This window comes from Cibotium barometz, chromosome 26, assembly GCF_041138505.1.
Source record: "Cibotium barometz isolate CiBa-2024 chromosome 26, ASM4113850v1, whole genome shotgun sequence".
Lineage (NCBI taxonomy): Eukaryota > Viridiplantae > Streptophyta > Polypodiopsida > Cyatheales > Cibotiaceae > Cibotium > Cibotium barometz.
The window spans coordinates 1,822,323-1,836,218 of record NC_141071.1 but is presented as its reverse complement, the minus strand read 5'-3'; the positions used below and the strand labels follow the sequence as shown (position 1 = coordinate 1,836,218).

At 40.2% G+C, this 13,896-nt stretch overlaps 1 protein-coding gene across 2 annotated transcripts; it reads right to left on the bottom strand.

Moving 5' to 3' along the window:
* Positions 1-904: 904 nt before the first annotated feature.
* Positions 905-5,365, bottom strand: LOC147623563 (obtusifoliol 14-alpha demethylase-like). Of its 2 annotated transcripts, XR_015269174.1 has the most exons (4): positions 4,529-5,365; positions 3,853-4,298; positions 1,668-3,774; positions 905-1,507 (listed from the first exon to the last, which is right to left on the bottom strand). XR_015269174.1 is itself a non-coding variant. In XM_086820120.1 (3 exons), the coding sequence occupies exons 1-3, from the start codon at positions 5,021-5,023 to the stop codon at positions 3,219-3,221; spliced, it is 1,497 nt and encodes a 498-aa protein (XP_086676246.1). In that variant the 5' UTR covers positions 5,024-5,365; the 3' UTR covers positions 905-3,218. The 2 variants fall into 2 exon arrangements, 1 of the variants encoding a protein (XP_086676246.1); XM_086820120.1 differs by having other exon boundaries at positions 905-3,774.
* Positions 5,366-13,896: the final 8,531 nt, after the last annotated feature.

Below are 13,896 nucleotides of genomic sequence, written 5' to 3'. Positions count from 1 at the left end.
CAATAGCACATGTAAGACCTCTTTACAGTACACACAGTGTCTGCACGACCAATCACTCTTCCTGCAGTACCAAAAATAGAATTTTGCAGAGAATTAAAACTTACCCGAGTACCCGTGAATGCTTGCGAACTAAAAAACGGAGGTCCAGACACGCCTAAAATGCATTTCGGCCCTTAAGCTCCGCTCCCACGAAAAAAGCTCCTCAATCGGAGTTTGTTTACTGGTGCCTCTCGAAGAGCTCCCGACAAGGGTGTAGTAGCCAACACAAAGGGAGAAGATTCGATGAAGCTCTTATCCTCATACTGCTTCCTGTGCTTCTCTTGCTTGCCGCTCAAAACTACTATGTATAATCCACCCACATTTGGGAAGGAATGGGATCAGCATGGTCAGCATGTACAAATACCATTTGTCTAATCTTGCTCTATAACCTGTAAATGAATTATGATGAAAGGTGAAGCCCTTTTTGTGAGGACAAACAGCTTTCCATATATCCATAATGTCCATGCTTTTAATTGCATTCTCAGCTAACCCTTTCCATAGCTATCATGTGAGTGGTTCCATGAGTATTATCATCCCACAAAGGAAAGAGAGCATTTGTCAACCAAGGATAACTGGCAATTTTATCCCATAAAAGATCTCTCTTGGCAGAGACCATGGGAGCATGTAATGCACCAATCTCATATATCTGCCCATTTAACAAACATTAAACAATGAACAATCTACCATCACTATTATTGTAAGCTACAACAAGATTCAATTCATGCCTAAACACTAGAGTAATTATATACTCTGCTATAATATATACAATAGCCTAAGGAAGAAACCTGTTTTTCCTGCCATTATGTTCTCGTAAACAAAACACATCTAGTTTTGTAGCATGTGCAAAATCCCATAACAAACGTCATTTTCTAGGATCACTAAGAACATGTATATTATATGTTGAAAAACCGATAGAAGCATTCATGAGTATATACAAGAACTTAGGTGGACATATCTACATCCATCTGTAGATCATGAAAAAGTTGTACACCTCCTTTTACTATCTGACTCCATGAAAAACCAACATCAACATCTATTCAACCCAATTTTTTATTTGGAGCTATCTTGGCCTCTGACAAAAAACATTTGGGATGGGGGTTCTGCAAACCTTCATTGTCTGAAACTCCTTTATCTCAACACATCATGTTTTTTTTATATTAGTTTTCTATTGACCACTCCCAGATTGGGTGACAACTACTTTACCTCTTGTCTACATAACTTGATAACATTAATTGCTTTAGCATCAAATTTCCAGGCAGACAATGGAATCGAATCTACCGAGGATTGCAGAGCCGACAATCAAGAGAGTAGTGTCCAAACTTAACACAATGGAAACAAGCTCCGACCAATGCTCCCCATTTTGAAGCATAAATCTTTCTCCCATATGCACAACTTACCACAGTGGAAGCAAGCTCCAACCAACGGTCCCCACTTTAAAGCATAAATCTTTCTCCCATATGCACACCTCCTACATCAAATCAAATGGATTCAAGAGTTGGCTTATCTGTATCCTACAGTACACAAAAACAATTCATGTTGCTTGTTGCAAATTGAAGGCAAATAACTATTCCCAATTGATTTGCTATGTAAGGCAAAGCATTTCTGTATAATGTCGAAAAGTCAACTACCTCCACCCAAACAAGACACTAATGATGTGGCAGTGATTGATAATCAGTAGTTGAAGACCACAGAAGCACATGCACCATCTGTGCTCCATAAAAAACAAAGGGGATTTTTCAAAAAGCATAATAACCATCTTTTTGTTGTTTGCAAGTTTCAAAATAACTTTTCATAAAAACCTTTAGCAGCATAGTAAATGCTCTCAACAGCCAATCCTTCCAATTGATTGTTCAACCATTTGCCTACATCTTCTGCAGCTGGCACCTTTCCTAAGGAAAAAAAGTATCACTGCAGGTTCCGAGAATTTCCCAACTTCCAGGAGGATCACATCCTTGGGAACAATGCATCTAACAGACGGTTTAGGCTTATCCCAATTGCTCCTACTTGATTCAAAGTCCTTGTGCAAGACATCATACAAAAACTGAGCATCAAGATCGGAACCATGCAAAGCAGACTCCTTTGACTTCCTTAGGGTTAGAGCCATCCCGAGGCTTGTCGATTTTCCAAGCATAACGAAGGACCGAATCAGAGTCTGTCATGACGGCAAGAAAAGAACGCACACTGCCACATGCACACACACACAAGCCAAAAGGCTGAGGAGAAACAGAGACTCATATGAACGAAGGCAAAGGACAAGCAAGTAAAAAGGGAAAGAGGAAAGGCGACAAGCAGCAGGGGAAGAAGCGAAAAAGGTACTGTAAGGAGAGACTACAGTCAAAAGGAAGGACAAACAATAAGACAAGCAGAACACTTCAACAGACAGCAAAAAGGTCAGACACCAGCAACGAGCAAGCAGCGAGCAAGCAGCGGAGAACTTCATCAGTCAGCGCCCAGAAAGCAAAGACAAAGTGAAACAGCAAGCAGACAGGCTAAGGTCAGACACCACCAACAAGAGAGCGTATGAGGTACAGACACACAGCCCGCAGAAGGTCTGGTCGCGCACACCACCTCTCCACACACACACACATAAGCTCCAAAAACGAATAAGTCCTAAACACGGCAATGTGAAAACCTTGGAAATGCAAAAACCCTAAAAAGACAAGTCCTTTAAAAAAAGGCAAAACCCTAAACCAAAAAAACACAGAAACCCTAAATGCAAAAACCCTAGACCCTAAAAAATGCAAAAAACCTTTTTAAAAAAACAGAAATCCTAAAAAATGCAGGAGCCGTAAACCCTAACACCTAAACCCTAAAAACAAGAAAGAGAGAGCAAGTGAGTGATGCAATGGGAGTAAACACACGATGACACAACTTGAAACTAAATAACTTTCATAAATTGCTCACATAACTCATAAGCTTTCATTTCCAGAAGAACATAAAGGTGCAGATAAACTATGTGATTACAAATAACAAAGCATTATGGTACACATATAAAGATAACAAATGACAACATGATGTTCAATGTCTAGCTTCTGAAACCGAATCTCAACGGAAACCTTAAACACGACTCCTTGCTAACTTAGACACTACAGCCATAAGAATTCACTGTTCCTGACCAGCACGAACTTGACCAAAAAGCGAGCCTGAGTTGTCAAAAAACAAAATCCTGACAGACATTACTACTCAACCTTCAAACTCCTTTTCTTGTACCTCACCATTACCTTCCCCTTCACACCTACAACCATGGCATCCCAATCAATTTCAGGGAACGGTGAGATCAACTCCAGCTCATAATTGCGGAACAAGTGACTCCAGATTGTCTTGATTTGCAGGTAAGCAAAGGGTTCTCCAAGACAGCCATGTCTTCCACCACCAAAAGACACGTACGAGAACGCTCCCCCTGCCTTGTCTTCCTCACGTCCAGGAGCAAACCTTTCAGGGTCAAAAGTGTCTGGATTTCTGTAAACATAAGGTAATCGATTGGCAAACGCAGGTGAAGTTGCCACAACATGCCCCTTTGGTACCACATACTCACTGCCTTCTCTAGTTTTCACTGGAAAATCCTTGTGAGTGTAGCGGAGCAAAAGAATGAGAGGTGGATGCAGACGAAGTGCCTCTTTTATGGACCGATACAAGACATCCATCTCACCCAGAACTTCATAATTTAGTGCATCCCCGTGGCGTTTCATCACCTCTCGCTGCTCATCCAACACTGGTGCCAAATATTGCTTATGTCTAAAAACATCAAAATAGATAAAGCAGTATAAGCATTAGAGAAACCCCTACATGAGCAGAGAAATACAAGTATCTCACCTCAGTAGGTAAGCACCAGTCCATGTGGATGTGATAGAACTTGTGTGTTGACCGGCAAAAAGAGCGGCAATCAATAACCCGGTTATCTCATAGTCTGTCAATAAGCGTCCGGTTGCTCTATACTTAGAATCAATGAACGCTTGCAGCATGTCTGCCTCACTCTTGCCAGAGGCCCTCCGATTCTGAATGATCTTGGAGAAAATGTCTGCCAACTGCTTCCGGGCTTGATCTCTCCGTCTATGTGCGGGGATTGGAAGGTAAGGAAACAGCACGCTTATGGGAAGCATCCCACTGTCAAGATCATGAAAGAGATCACTCACATTCTGAAACAACTGATCTCTAACCTCCCTGCCTAAGAGACACCTGCTTGCGGTGAGGATAATCAAATGTTCAAGTTCACTCTTCAAGTCCACTTCGCCCTCGTCGCCCCATTTAGAGAAAAAATTCTGTCCATAATAGCACCATGGTGTCAAACGTGCTTAGGGAATATATCATTACCGGTCCACCTTAAGAAATGCACTACGCAAAGAAATATCAGAGTTAATTTGAACGTAAACTTCCCTCAGATCCAAACCTCACATGGGTGCATGCTTTGCATCAACATAAAAGTGGCCAAAAATGATAAAATTACACATAAATGGCATCAGTAGATTCATAAACAGAGGCCATTGCATACCTCGGCCTCGAAAACCATGTGCTCCACGTAGCTCTTGAGGCTGCTAACCCGGAGGGACTCGCTGAAGAAGCGGAACTGCTCCATCCGGACCGAGTAGTCAACATCGAACACGACACCAGGGCCAAACGTGGGCACATTGTACTGGTAGACTTCCTGCTGGCTCATTTCAGACTCAGGCGCCTTGAAGAAGTGTGTGGACTCCTCAGGGCCAAGCAGGAACGTGATGTTCCGGTTGAGGACCTTGACAGTAAAGACGCTCCCAAGGCGGGGGTACTCCTCCCGGATCATGTTGATAGGACCCCGCATAAACTTGCGAACCCCGCCGATAAGGGGCAGCGTGCGGACCTTCGGGGGTAGCTTCTTGCGGGCAGGCTTGAAGAAGAGGGTGGACAAGATCTTGGCCAGCAGCAGTGTGGACACGATGAGCAGCGAGATGCGGTACAGAGGGCTCAGATTGCCCAGCACGGGGAGAGGCGACTCGGAGAACAGACCCATCCCTGAAAGTGCAGTCCACAGAAACCCTAATTTTCTGTCTTGATCTCCCTCAGAGAGCCTCGGATTTCGAAGATGGAAAAGAACCTAGTTTTCTTCCTGCATCTGTCTGCAAAATCCTAGTTTCCCCCTCTTCAAAACCCTTGCTTTCTCTCTGGACCAATCTAAGAAATCCTAGTTTTCTCTCTGCACAGACCCTGATTCTCCCTCTGCACCAGAGCGTGAGATGCATGGGTGGAAGGATGGCCTGGTGAGATCAAAGACACAGCTGGGCCTGCATGAGCGAGTCTACCGTCACTCTGCATGCCGGTCAGTTATTTTTGAAATTTTATTACAACCTACAAAAATCCGGGGGCTGAGCGGTTTATGTAGGGTTCACACATCGGGCTCCAAATTAGGATTAATAGTTTTGGGGTCCGTGTGCACATGCCACCTCGGAAACTTGTCCGTGCACATGCCACCTTGCAAGTGGACAAGTGGATTTGGCACGTGTCCCAAGTTCCAACTCCATTGACTTCAATTAATAAATTATTTATACTAGCAATCTATTCTCATCTACTTCTTCATTCTTGGACCTTGGTTACCTACTTTGTCATATGGCCTAGCCAAGCATGATTTTGTGTTGAATCCTTATTTTTTTACCTCAATTACTTCTTCATTCTTGGTTACTACCTTATGTCATAAAGCCTAGCCATTTTGTTTGTGTTGAGTCCTTATTTTGCATCTCCACCTAACTTGCCAGTATGTGTCAAGTCCTTATTTTTTAGCTCCATCTAAACTGCCAGATTGAACTACTCCCCACTTTTTGTAAGTCTATCTCACGCATCACACCCTAAAGCAAATCGAAAATACGAAAAACTCAATGCATTTGATGAACATGAGACAATAGAGGGCTAGTTATTTGTAAGGTTGATAGACAAAAGGGTGATGATGGAGGAGTAGGGAAAGGACAAGAGGTGTCATTTCCTGAGAGGAACGCTTCGGGATGTGGCGGACCAACCATAGACTAGAAGCCATGTCACGAAGAGTTCCAACTAGAAAGGACACCTCTTGTCCTTTCCCGACCTTCATGGTTAGGGGGAGTGGAACTTTTTTTAATATTCTACTTGCTATTATGCCAAGTTCTAAATATCCCTCTAATTTTTTTTAAGCATATGTTGATATGCCCTTAATTATACGAGTAATATTCTCAGTACGGATGTGTCAACATCTTGTGTTGATATGAGGTCCATTCATATAAGTAAAGCTTGTTGATTCAATAGCTCGAATTTAACCTCCCATGACCCCTGACCATGGCGACATAAAGGTGTAAGTTGCGTAAGGGTAGGGCAACAAAAGGTTGGTTGTACAAATCAACTATCAAGAGCCAAGGCATCCCACCCTCCATCTTAAGCATCCAAGCTACCCTTCCTTTTGAGAAACAATAGCCTGCCCATCAACAACAACCAATTCGTTGCCATGTTGACATTGGCATTCCTCCTAATACGCAACTACAGCTCATTCTCACTATACTAGCAAACTATCTTCTTGAACCACCTTCAACAGCAACCTTACCTCCACCATGGACATGATCGCCCTTCCTCATGAGCACCTTGCACGCTCGAGCAACAACAACCAATAGTTAATGGAAACATTCCCTCTACCTTGGGCACACTAATAGCATTACCTTCTAAGCAATGGCATCTCACCCTCTAGCATCTACAAATCCAACTTGCACAGATGTGATTAAACTCGACATGGTTCGTTATAGAGAGGAGATTATGAAAAAATGCCTTACTGAAGCTTTGGGTAAGCAATTGGACCCATGAGTCTCAATGTCCTAAGCTAGAGTATTATCAATGGTACTACTAGCCTCCAAATACAAAGAAAAGAGGATTAAAATGCCATGTGGACAAGAATTACCATCACTACCTTCCAATCACATTTGGATGTCATTAAACTTAACATGGCTCAAGGACACCTTGTATACATAAGAGAAGTTTTATAGGAACTTATTCATGTCTATCTTGGAGTATACTTGTGAATAATGCAAATCTTTCAAACTTGCAGAAACTATCACATTGTGCATTTCTATACATGTTCGCCTCAAGTTTTCTTAATTGTTGCAAACTCCTTCAAATGTAAGAGTCAATTACGTGCTCTTTGCTTTCCTTTGCAAAAGGAGACCTTAGTGGTAGTTTGGTTATTTGAAAAATTTTGGTCAGTGATTAAATTGAAGATTTTGTTTTTTTAGTTTGATTGATGGAATCAAATGTAGAGATGTACATACTAAGGTAATATTCATCCAAAAAGGTTTGCATTCATAGACGTAAAATTAAGATCTTTTCAGAATATTAATTGGTGGAAATTAATGTTGAGATATATTAAACAAAGAAAGATCCAAAGTAAATATCTACAAGCTTATATATTCTCAAATGAATGATGTGATATTTTCTTACAATGATATCTTTTCAATTGAAAAGGATCTCTATTTTGTTTTGTTTAAAAGTTTTAAATGTCAAAGTAAAATCTCAATCTCTCTCTCTCTCTCTCTCTCTCTCTCTCTCTCTCTCTCTCTCTCTCTCTCTCTCTCTCTCTAATACACATGCACTGCACATACACATATAGGTTATTTTAACGATGGGTACTAGCATGTATCATATATTTAAAAAATTAGAACATATAGAGTCACAATTACATCTCCTTTTTGTGATTTAGAATGGAAACAAATTCGAAACAATTGAAATTTATTAATAAATACTCATAAAGGGATTTTTTTTAAAAAAAAGAACAACCAAAGTGTGTGGTGAACCTTTAACTTGTTTTTGTGCTCTACATGGCCCCAAAACTTTTAGGATATGTTAGTAGCCTCCTTAATTTTCTCCTTGTAAAGCCGTATAGAAATTATTACAAAGTGATTCCATGTTTGCATCAAGTGTGTAGGTGCAATTTTTCTTGTGATTCACAAACACTTTCACTTGTCATCTTCAACATTTGAGTGTACACTTTTCCAAAGTATCTATAAAATTATTAAGTTAAAGTGATAACGATTTGAGTTGACAATATGAGCTTATGTGAAGCACTTTACCAATGGGGATCCAATTGAGTAGGTGAACCATTAAGTAGGTGAACCATTGAGTTTAATTTGTTATTATTTTATATAAAATTTTAAGTTCTTTAAAGTAAGTAACAAAATATAAAAATCAAGAGAGAGACTACACTTTTTTAACATAAGCACACACGTAACAATGATTTGAATATTAAATTTACCAATTAGTCAAAAATTCATGGACGTTTTTACTCCCACTATTGACTTAGGATGAAGTCAATTAACTCCAAGGAAGGAGGGTTATGATGAAGAAAAATTAGCTTAGAACATAATTGTGTTATGAGTTCTAATGAAACTATATTTTGGTCTCATGTGGGATGATATGAGAGAATCTTTCAATCCCTACTCTAATGGACTCTAATTAGCATTTACATTAAAGTTTAGTTATACATCCTGAGAAAATTATATAATCATGATTAAATAACATTCTCAATTATGCTCCCTAAAGCCGAGGTATAAATTAGGCTATTGTTGGTTATGTTGTAACATTATGTTCATAATGAGTTAGGTAGATCCAAATGATTAGAGCCTTCTCCATGAGTTTCTCAATGAGCACCATCTTCACCTAATAGGAAATTTATATAGAGACACATGTGCACTTATGTAAGGTAAGAAATCACAAAACCTACATTTATGTTTACAATATTGATATGTAGAGATCTAGAGTAGGTTTGTCAAATCTTCATACTAAGAAGACAAAAAACAATGTAGATTGCATCCTCTTATCTAACTCTCATGGTAAAATCTTTGCCATTTGTTCACTCCCAAGAACTATCTAACCTTGTAATAAGAGAGAATACAAGAGTCATTAGGGGACTTAACAATTAGCTACCTGGTTGCAACCTCTCTGTAGTTTACTAGTGGAAATATAGTTTTTTATTGTGTGCTCATTGTCATTATCACTCTAAAACACGGATCAGAATGGTGTCTGTAATAAAGGAGTAGATCAAGGACTTCTCTCCTCTACTTTGCTATCATTCTAGTCCCTCCATTTAGAAAACAAGAAGATGGAGAAGAATATCATGAACCTATAGCATTCATGTAAATGGGCCCATGGGTAAAACACTATAAATAGGGCCTTGGGCACATGGATAGGACCTTTTATCATTTTTACTAATCTTGGACATTCCATTGTACCTTTGGCTCCTACTATGGAGATGGCCATCTAAGGTCAAGGCTCATAGCTAGCTTTCAAGCCATCCTCTTGGTGAGAGGTTAACACACTTAGGCCATTGTGTATCTTTCCCTTTGCTACATACACATATGGATTCTCTCTCTTGTTCATCTTTGGCTATGATGCTTGGAAATGCTAATTTCATGTGTAATGGATGCTAGAATTCATCTTTCATGTGTTTGATTTCATCTTTAACTCTAAATCCATTCCATTTGGTATCAGAGCCTTGATTTTGATCCACTTTCAAGGTTCTTGGTTGCATGAGATTGGTATTTCTTGATTTTCTTGAATTTCCTGGTCCTTCCTTGGTTAATGCCCCTAATCATGCTCTAAATCTGTTTATCCTGAAGGATTAGGAGAGATTGGGGTGCTAGAGGCCCCATTTTGATCAATTTTGGCCAAAAATTGGGCTCTGGGACCAAATTTTGGGGTAATCGCACCAAAAATTTGAACTGCAGGACCAAAATTGGGGAAAAATTAACTAATCTTGATTAACTTATCCTTAATCCTCACATTTTCACTAATTACCCTATTTCTTGGAGCTTCCATGGCCATTAGTCTCCATACATACCCCCGTTTGAGCTCAAATCCTTAGGGTTTTTGTTGTGCAACTCATGAGGAAGAGGTAGAGTATCAATTTTGAGGGGATTTTCTAAAATTTTCTCATCCCTCTTCTTTCCCTCACTCAAACCCTAGAACCAGAGAATTTCGTGGTCATGTACCCTCCATAACACTATTTGCTCAACATTAGAAGCTTCAATGCCATGTATTTGAGCCACCCTTAAGCATTTCGTGGGTATCCTCATCATTTTCTACCCATTAGGCTGCTCGCGGCAGCGCCGGCTGCCCGAAGGCCCTCACACGGCTCCATTTGATGATTACTAAGTGCAAGAAGCATAGCCAAAGTATTCTAAGCTTGGCACAAAGGGTGGAGAAGAAGTTGGAGTCCCTTTTGCAAGAGTTTCTTGGTGATTTTGTGGCTATGGTGAACTTCCAAAAATAGAGAACAAAATTTTCAAGAATAGAGGCATTCAAGCAATTTTCTTCATCAAGATCAATCAATGGTGGTTCTAAACACTCTTTGGTAAGTGGCTATTCAACATTTTCCATGAATAAAAGCTTCCATTGTAATCAAGGGCAAGTTTGGGGATTCCATGTGTGGAAATCCCTAAATTACAGAAATTAGGGTCTCCTACATGCTTAATTAGCTCATTGGTATTGTCTACATGCCAAAAATGGGAGTATATAGCAAACTGCTTGCTCTCATTTGCCATTGAGCCATATGTGGGATGCCTTTTTGAAGAGTTTGATGATCAAGGCAAGCATTCATGCCCTTATGATGAATCTATGGCTTACCATTCTCCATTGGGATGCCATTGATCATTAGAGAAGGGAATTATGCATGCACATGAATGCAATGGATGTGATTCTATGCATTGGAAGAGTTATGAAACCCATGAATGAGCTATTGGCACCAATTTTGCATTGATATGACACATATTCTCATATCTTTGAGCATTGCAAAGGGTATTGGATTCCTTATAGCCACTTATAGCCATCTCAATGCTATGAGGAGTCACATGGAGTGTGGGCATGCGTATGAGATTGTGGATTGAGCTATTGATCTTGCTTACCCTCACATGCTATTGTTATGGTGATTGGAGTTGAGTGGTTTTGTTGGATGGAGGGAAGATTCTTGGGATTTGATTGAAAAGCATGAGTCCATGCTCTTTGGTTGTAATGAATGAGTTGTAAAAAGGGCATGAGTCATGCCATGTGATAAGTAATCTTCCTTGCTTTTACATTCAAGCAAAGCACACTACCACATCATAATTTTTCTCACAACTTTCCATTCCTAGCATCTAGTATGTTGTGAGGTACCTCGGGCATTGGAGAAGAGGCCATGGCTTGAATCCACCGTGCCGTGAGTGCCGTGGGAAAGCGGTAAGGTGGAGGATTAGGTACTTGGTGGGAAAGACATGGCCCCAACTTGTGCCTAGAATCAGACTAGGTATGAGGGTGGGAAGAGCTTGGCTAGGAGATTAGCAAGCTTCGACACGCTTCATCAAAGACATTGGTACATGTATTGCAGTGATCCACTTGGGTTATGCATGGATTTGATGCTTATTTGTTGATGCAAACATTGGGGCAAGGTGTTATGCAGTTTATGCAAGACGCCAATGAGCGTTGATGCTGAAATTTGATGCTTAGGAGATTGAGATTTGGCTCCTAATACAAAGGAGACCATGTTGAAATTTTTCCAAAATCCTATGCATGGTTGGAGTTATGGGCATTGGTGAGCACATACTATGAGATTTTGGATGTTAATGGAGTGTTGGATGCTTGAACAAGTGAATTGGGGTAAGCGGGAAGCCATTGGTCACTAAGAAAGTCACTTGGGCAAGATTTTGCAGAATTCTCAAAACCCTAATTTAGTCAAAATCCTTTAGTACTGAATTAAAGGTGATTACACAAGCCCTTAGTACTTCCTTAGACCTACCCAACAAGCCCTTAACCTTCGAAATCCGATATTCCTTTAGGGTAAAAATAAGGGTTTTACCAAGACTGATAAACCCTAATTCAGTCATAGGGAGTTTATGGTCTCATAGATCTAATCACATAGGCTTGTAGAACTCATCAAGGGCTTCGATTTGAGCAAGAAAGTCTTGAATTCTGATATTTCTAGCTCAAGAGATAGCCAAAATACTATTTCAACCCATATCCCTGAGAACCCTAAAACAGAGAGTAGTAGCACACTTCAATTCTTTTGGGTCTTTGCACTTGCTTGGCATTAGGGGAATGGTCCCACCATTTATGTTATGGAGACATCCGTTCTAACCGTTACTTGGCCTTAGCACTATGCCCTTGAGCAATCCTTGTCTTGTGGTAGTGGCCTCTTTAGCACCAGGTTGGATTGGTTTGACTAGCCCTCATGTTGTTGGCTCTTGCCCTTACCTTGTGGATGTGGCTACAAAGAGGGTGTTCTTTTCGAGTCCATGTCTCATTTCGAGGTCATGACCAATTCAATTCCTCTCAATTTTAACTTTTTTCTAAGATCCTCTCACGCTCGTTGCCCTTACCCTTGTGGATACGGATGCAAGAGAGGGTGTTCTTTCCGAGTCCTTTCCCTTCCCTTGTGGATGTGGCTACGTAAAGGGTGTTCTTTCTGAGTCCGTGTCTCATTTTTGAGGTCATGAGCAAGTCAATTCCTCTCAGTTTTAACTTTTTACTACGAGGCCCTTGGCTTCAGCAGACTTCTCCTTAAGGAGTTAGTTTCCTTCTAGTTATACTTCTATGATGTCTAAGTAGACGTCTACCCTTATGCTGGTTGGGTTTTGGATGCCTTCTACTAGAGGGCTTCTTGTTCTAAATAAATAATACGTGTGAGCAAGAGACCACCTCCTAAGTATTATTCTCCTAATGTCAAGAGCTTTTCCAAATCTTAGTAGACATGCTTGACAAAGTACTGAATGGCTACCTCAGCATCTTGCTCCTTTTGTAAGCCTTGTATAGCTCAAAAGCACTCCTGAGTTTACATTAGTGAATTGGTTTAGTTTGTAGAAAGAGAAATATGTGCAGATGAATTTTCCCAATGTAATTAGATATGAATTTTCCCAATGTAATTGTAATTAGATATGAATTTTCCCAATGTAATTGTAATTAGATATGAATTTTCCCAATGTAATTAGATATGGTACATCTACTCAGTGGGTCTTGGTGAATTTTCCCAATGTAATAACAAGGATGAAGTGAATGAGAAGGTCTTAGAAGAACACCAAGAACTCCTCCTCAGAAAGTCCTCAAAACAAGGAAAATTCTTTGAAAAAGCCAAAAAAATCTAATGCATATTAGAACAAGAGACCCACCTAGCCTCAAGAACAAAGAACACTATTTATAATATGTTGAGGCATAATGTAAATCTAGTGCATATTGTAACAAGAGACCCACCTAGCCTCAAGGATGAAGAACACTATTTATATTATGTTAAGGCCTTGAGAGCTACAGAGGAGTTATGTGACAAATTAAGGAGCCACACCTTGATGTCGTGAAAATAGATCCTGAAATTGCTAAACCATAGCAGATAATAATCTCATGGATTTAGCCTCAATTGACTCCAAAAAGACATCCAATTTTGGATGGAGTAGATGAAACAAATCTATGAGTGGGATGAATCAAGTAAGAATCCCAAGAAGTTAGTTCTTGGAAGATAGTGACCAAGAAGAGGACTAGAGAGAAGTCCCTTCTCATATCAGGAACTATAAGATCAAAAATAGGAAGGAGCATGCAGGAACTATAAGATCAAAAATAGGAAGGAGCGCACACCAACACAAAAAGAGAGACAAAAAACAAGGGTGTCCTATGATGGACTTGAAGATGCCAAACAAATTGAGCTAGCACAACTAGGGAAAAAGTTTTGGATCTCTATTGCCTTGCCCCCTTAGGAGGAGACCAAATTAACAGAGTTAGTCAAGGAGTACCGAGATGTTTTCGCTTGGAGTTACTTGGATCTTAAGGGAGTCCCTTCAAAATTCTGCTAGCACATGATCCCATGGTGAATGATAGAAGTGTTTGTTTTGGAAGACTTCGAGAGTCCCTCTTGAAGTCTACCAACAA

Bases quoted from the DNA above. Each gene is read 5' to 3' on its own strand.
- LOC147623563 (XM_086820120.1), bottom strand. From the start codon at position 5,023: ATGGGTCTGTTCTCCGAGTCGCCTCTCCCCGTGCTGGGCAATCTGAGC. The intron at 4,299-4,528 runs GTATGCAATGGC...TATTATGGACAG, and splicing joins ACATGGTTTTCGAGGCCGAG to AATTTTTTCTCTAAATGGGG. The intron at 3,775-3,852 runs GTGAGATACTTG...TGATGTTTTTAG, and splicing joins ACTGGTGCTTACCTACTGAG to ACATAAGCAATATTTGGCAC.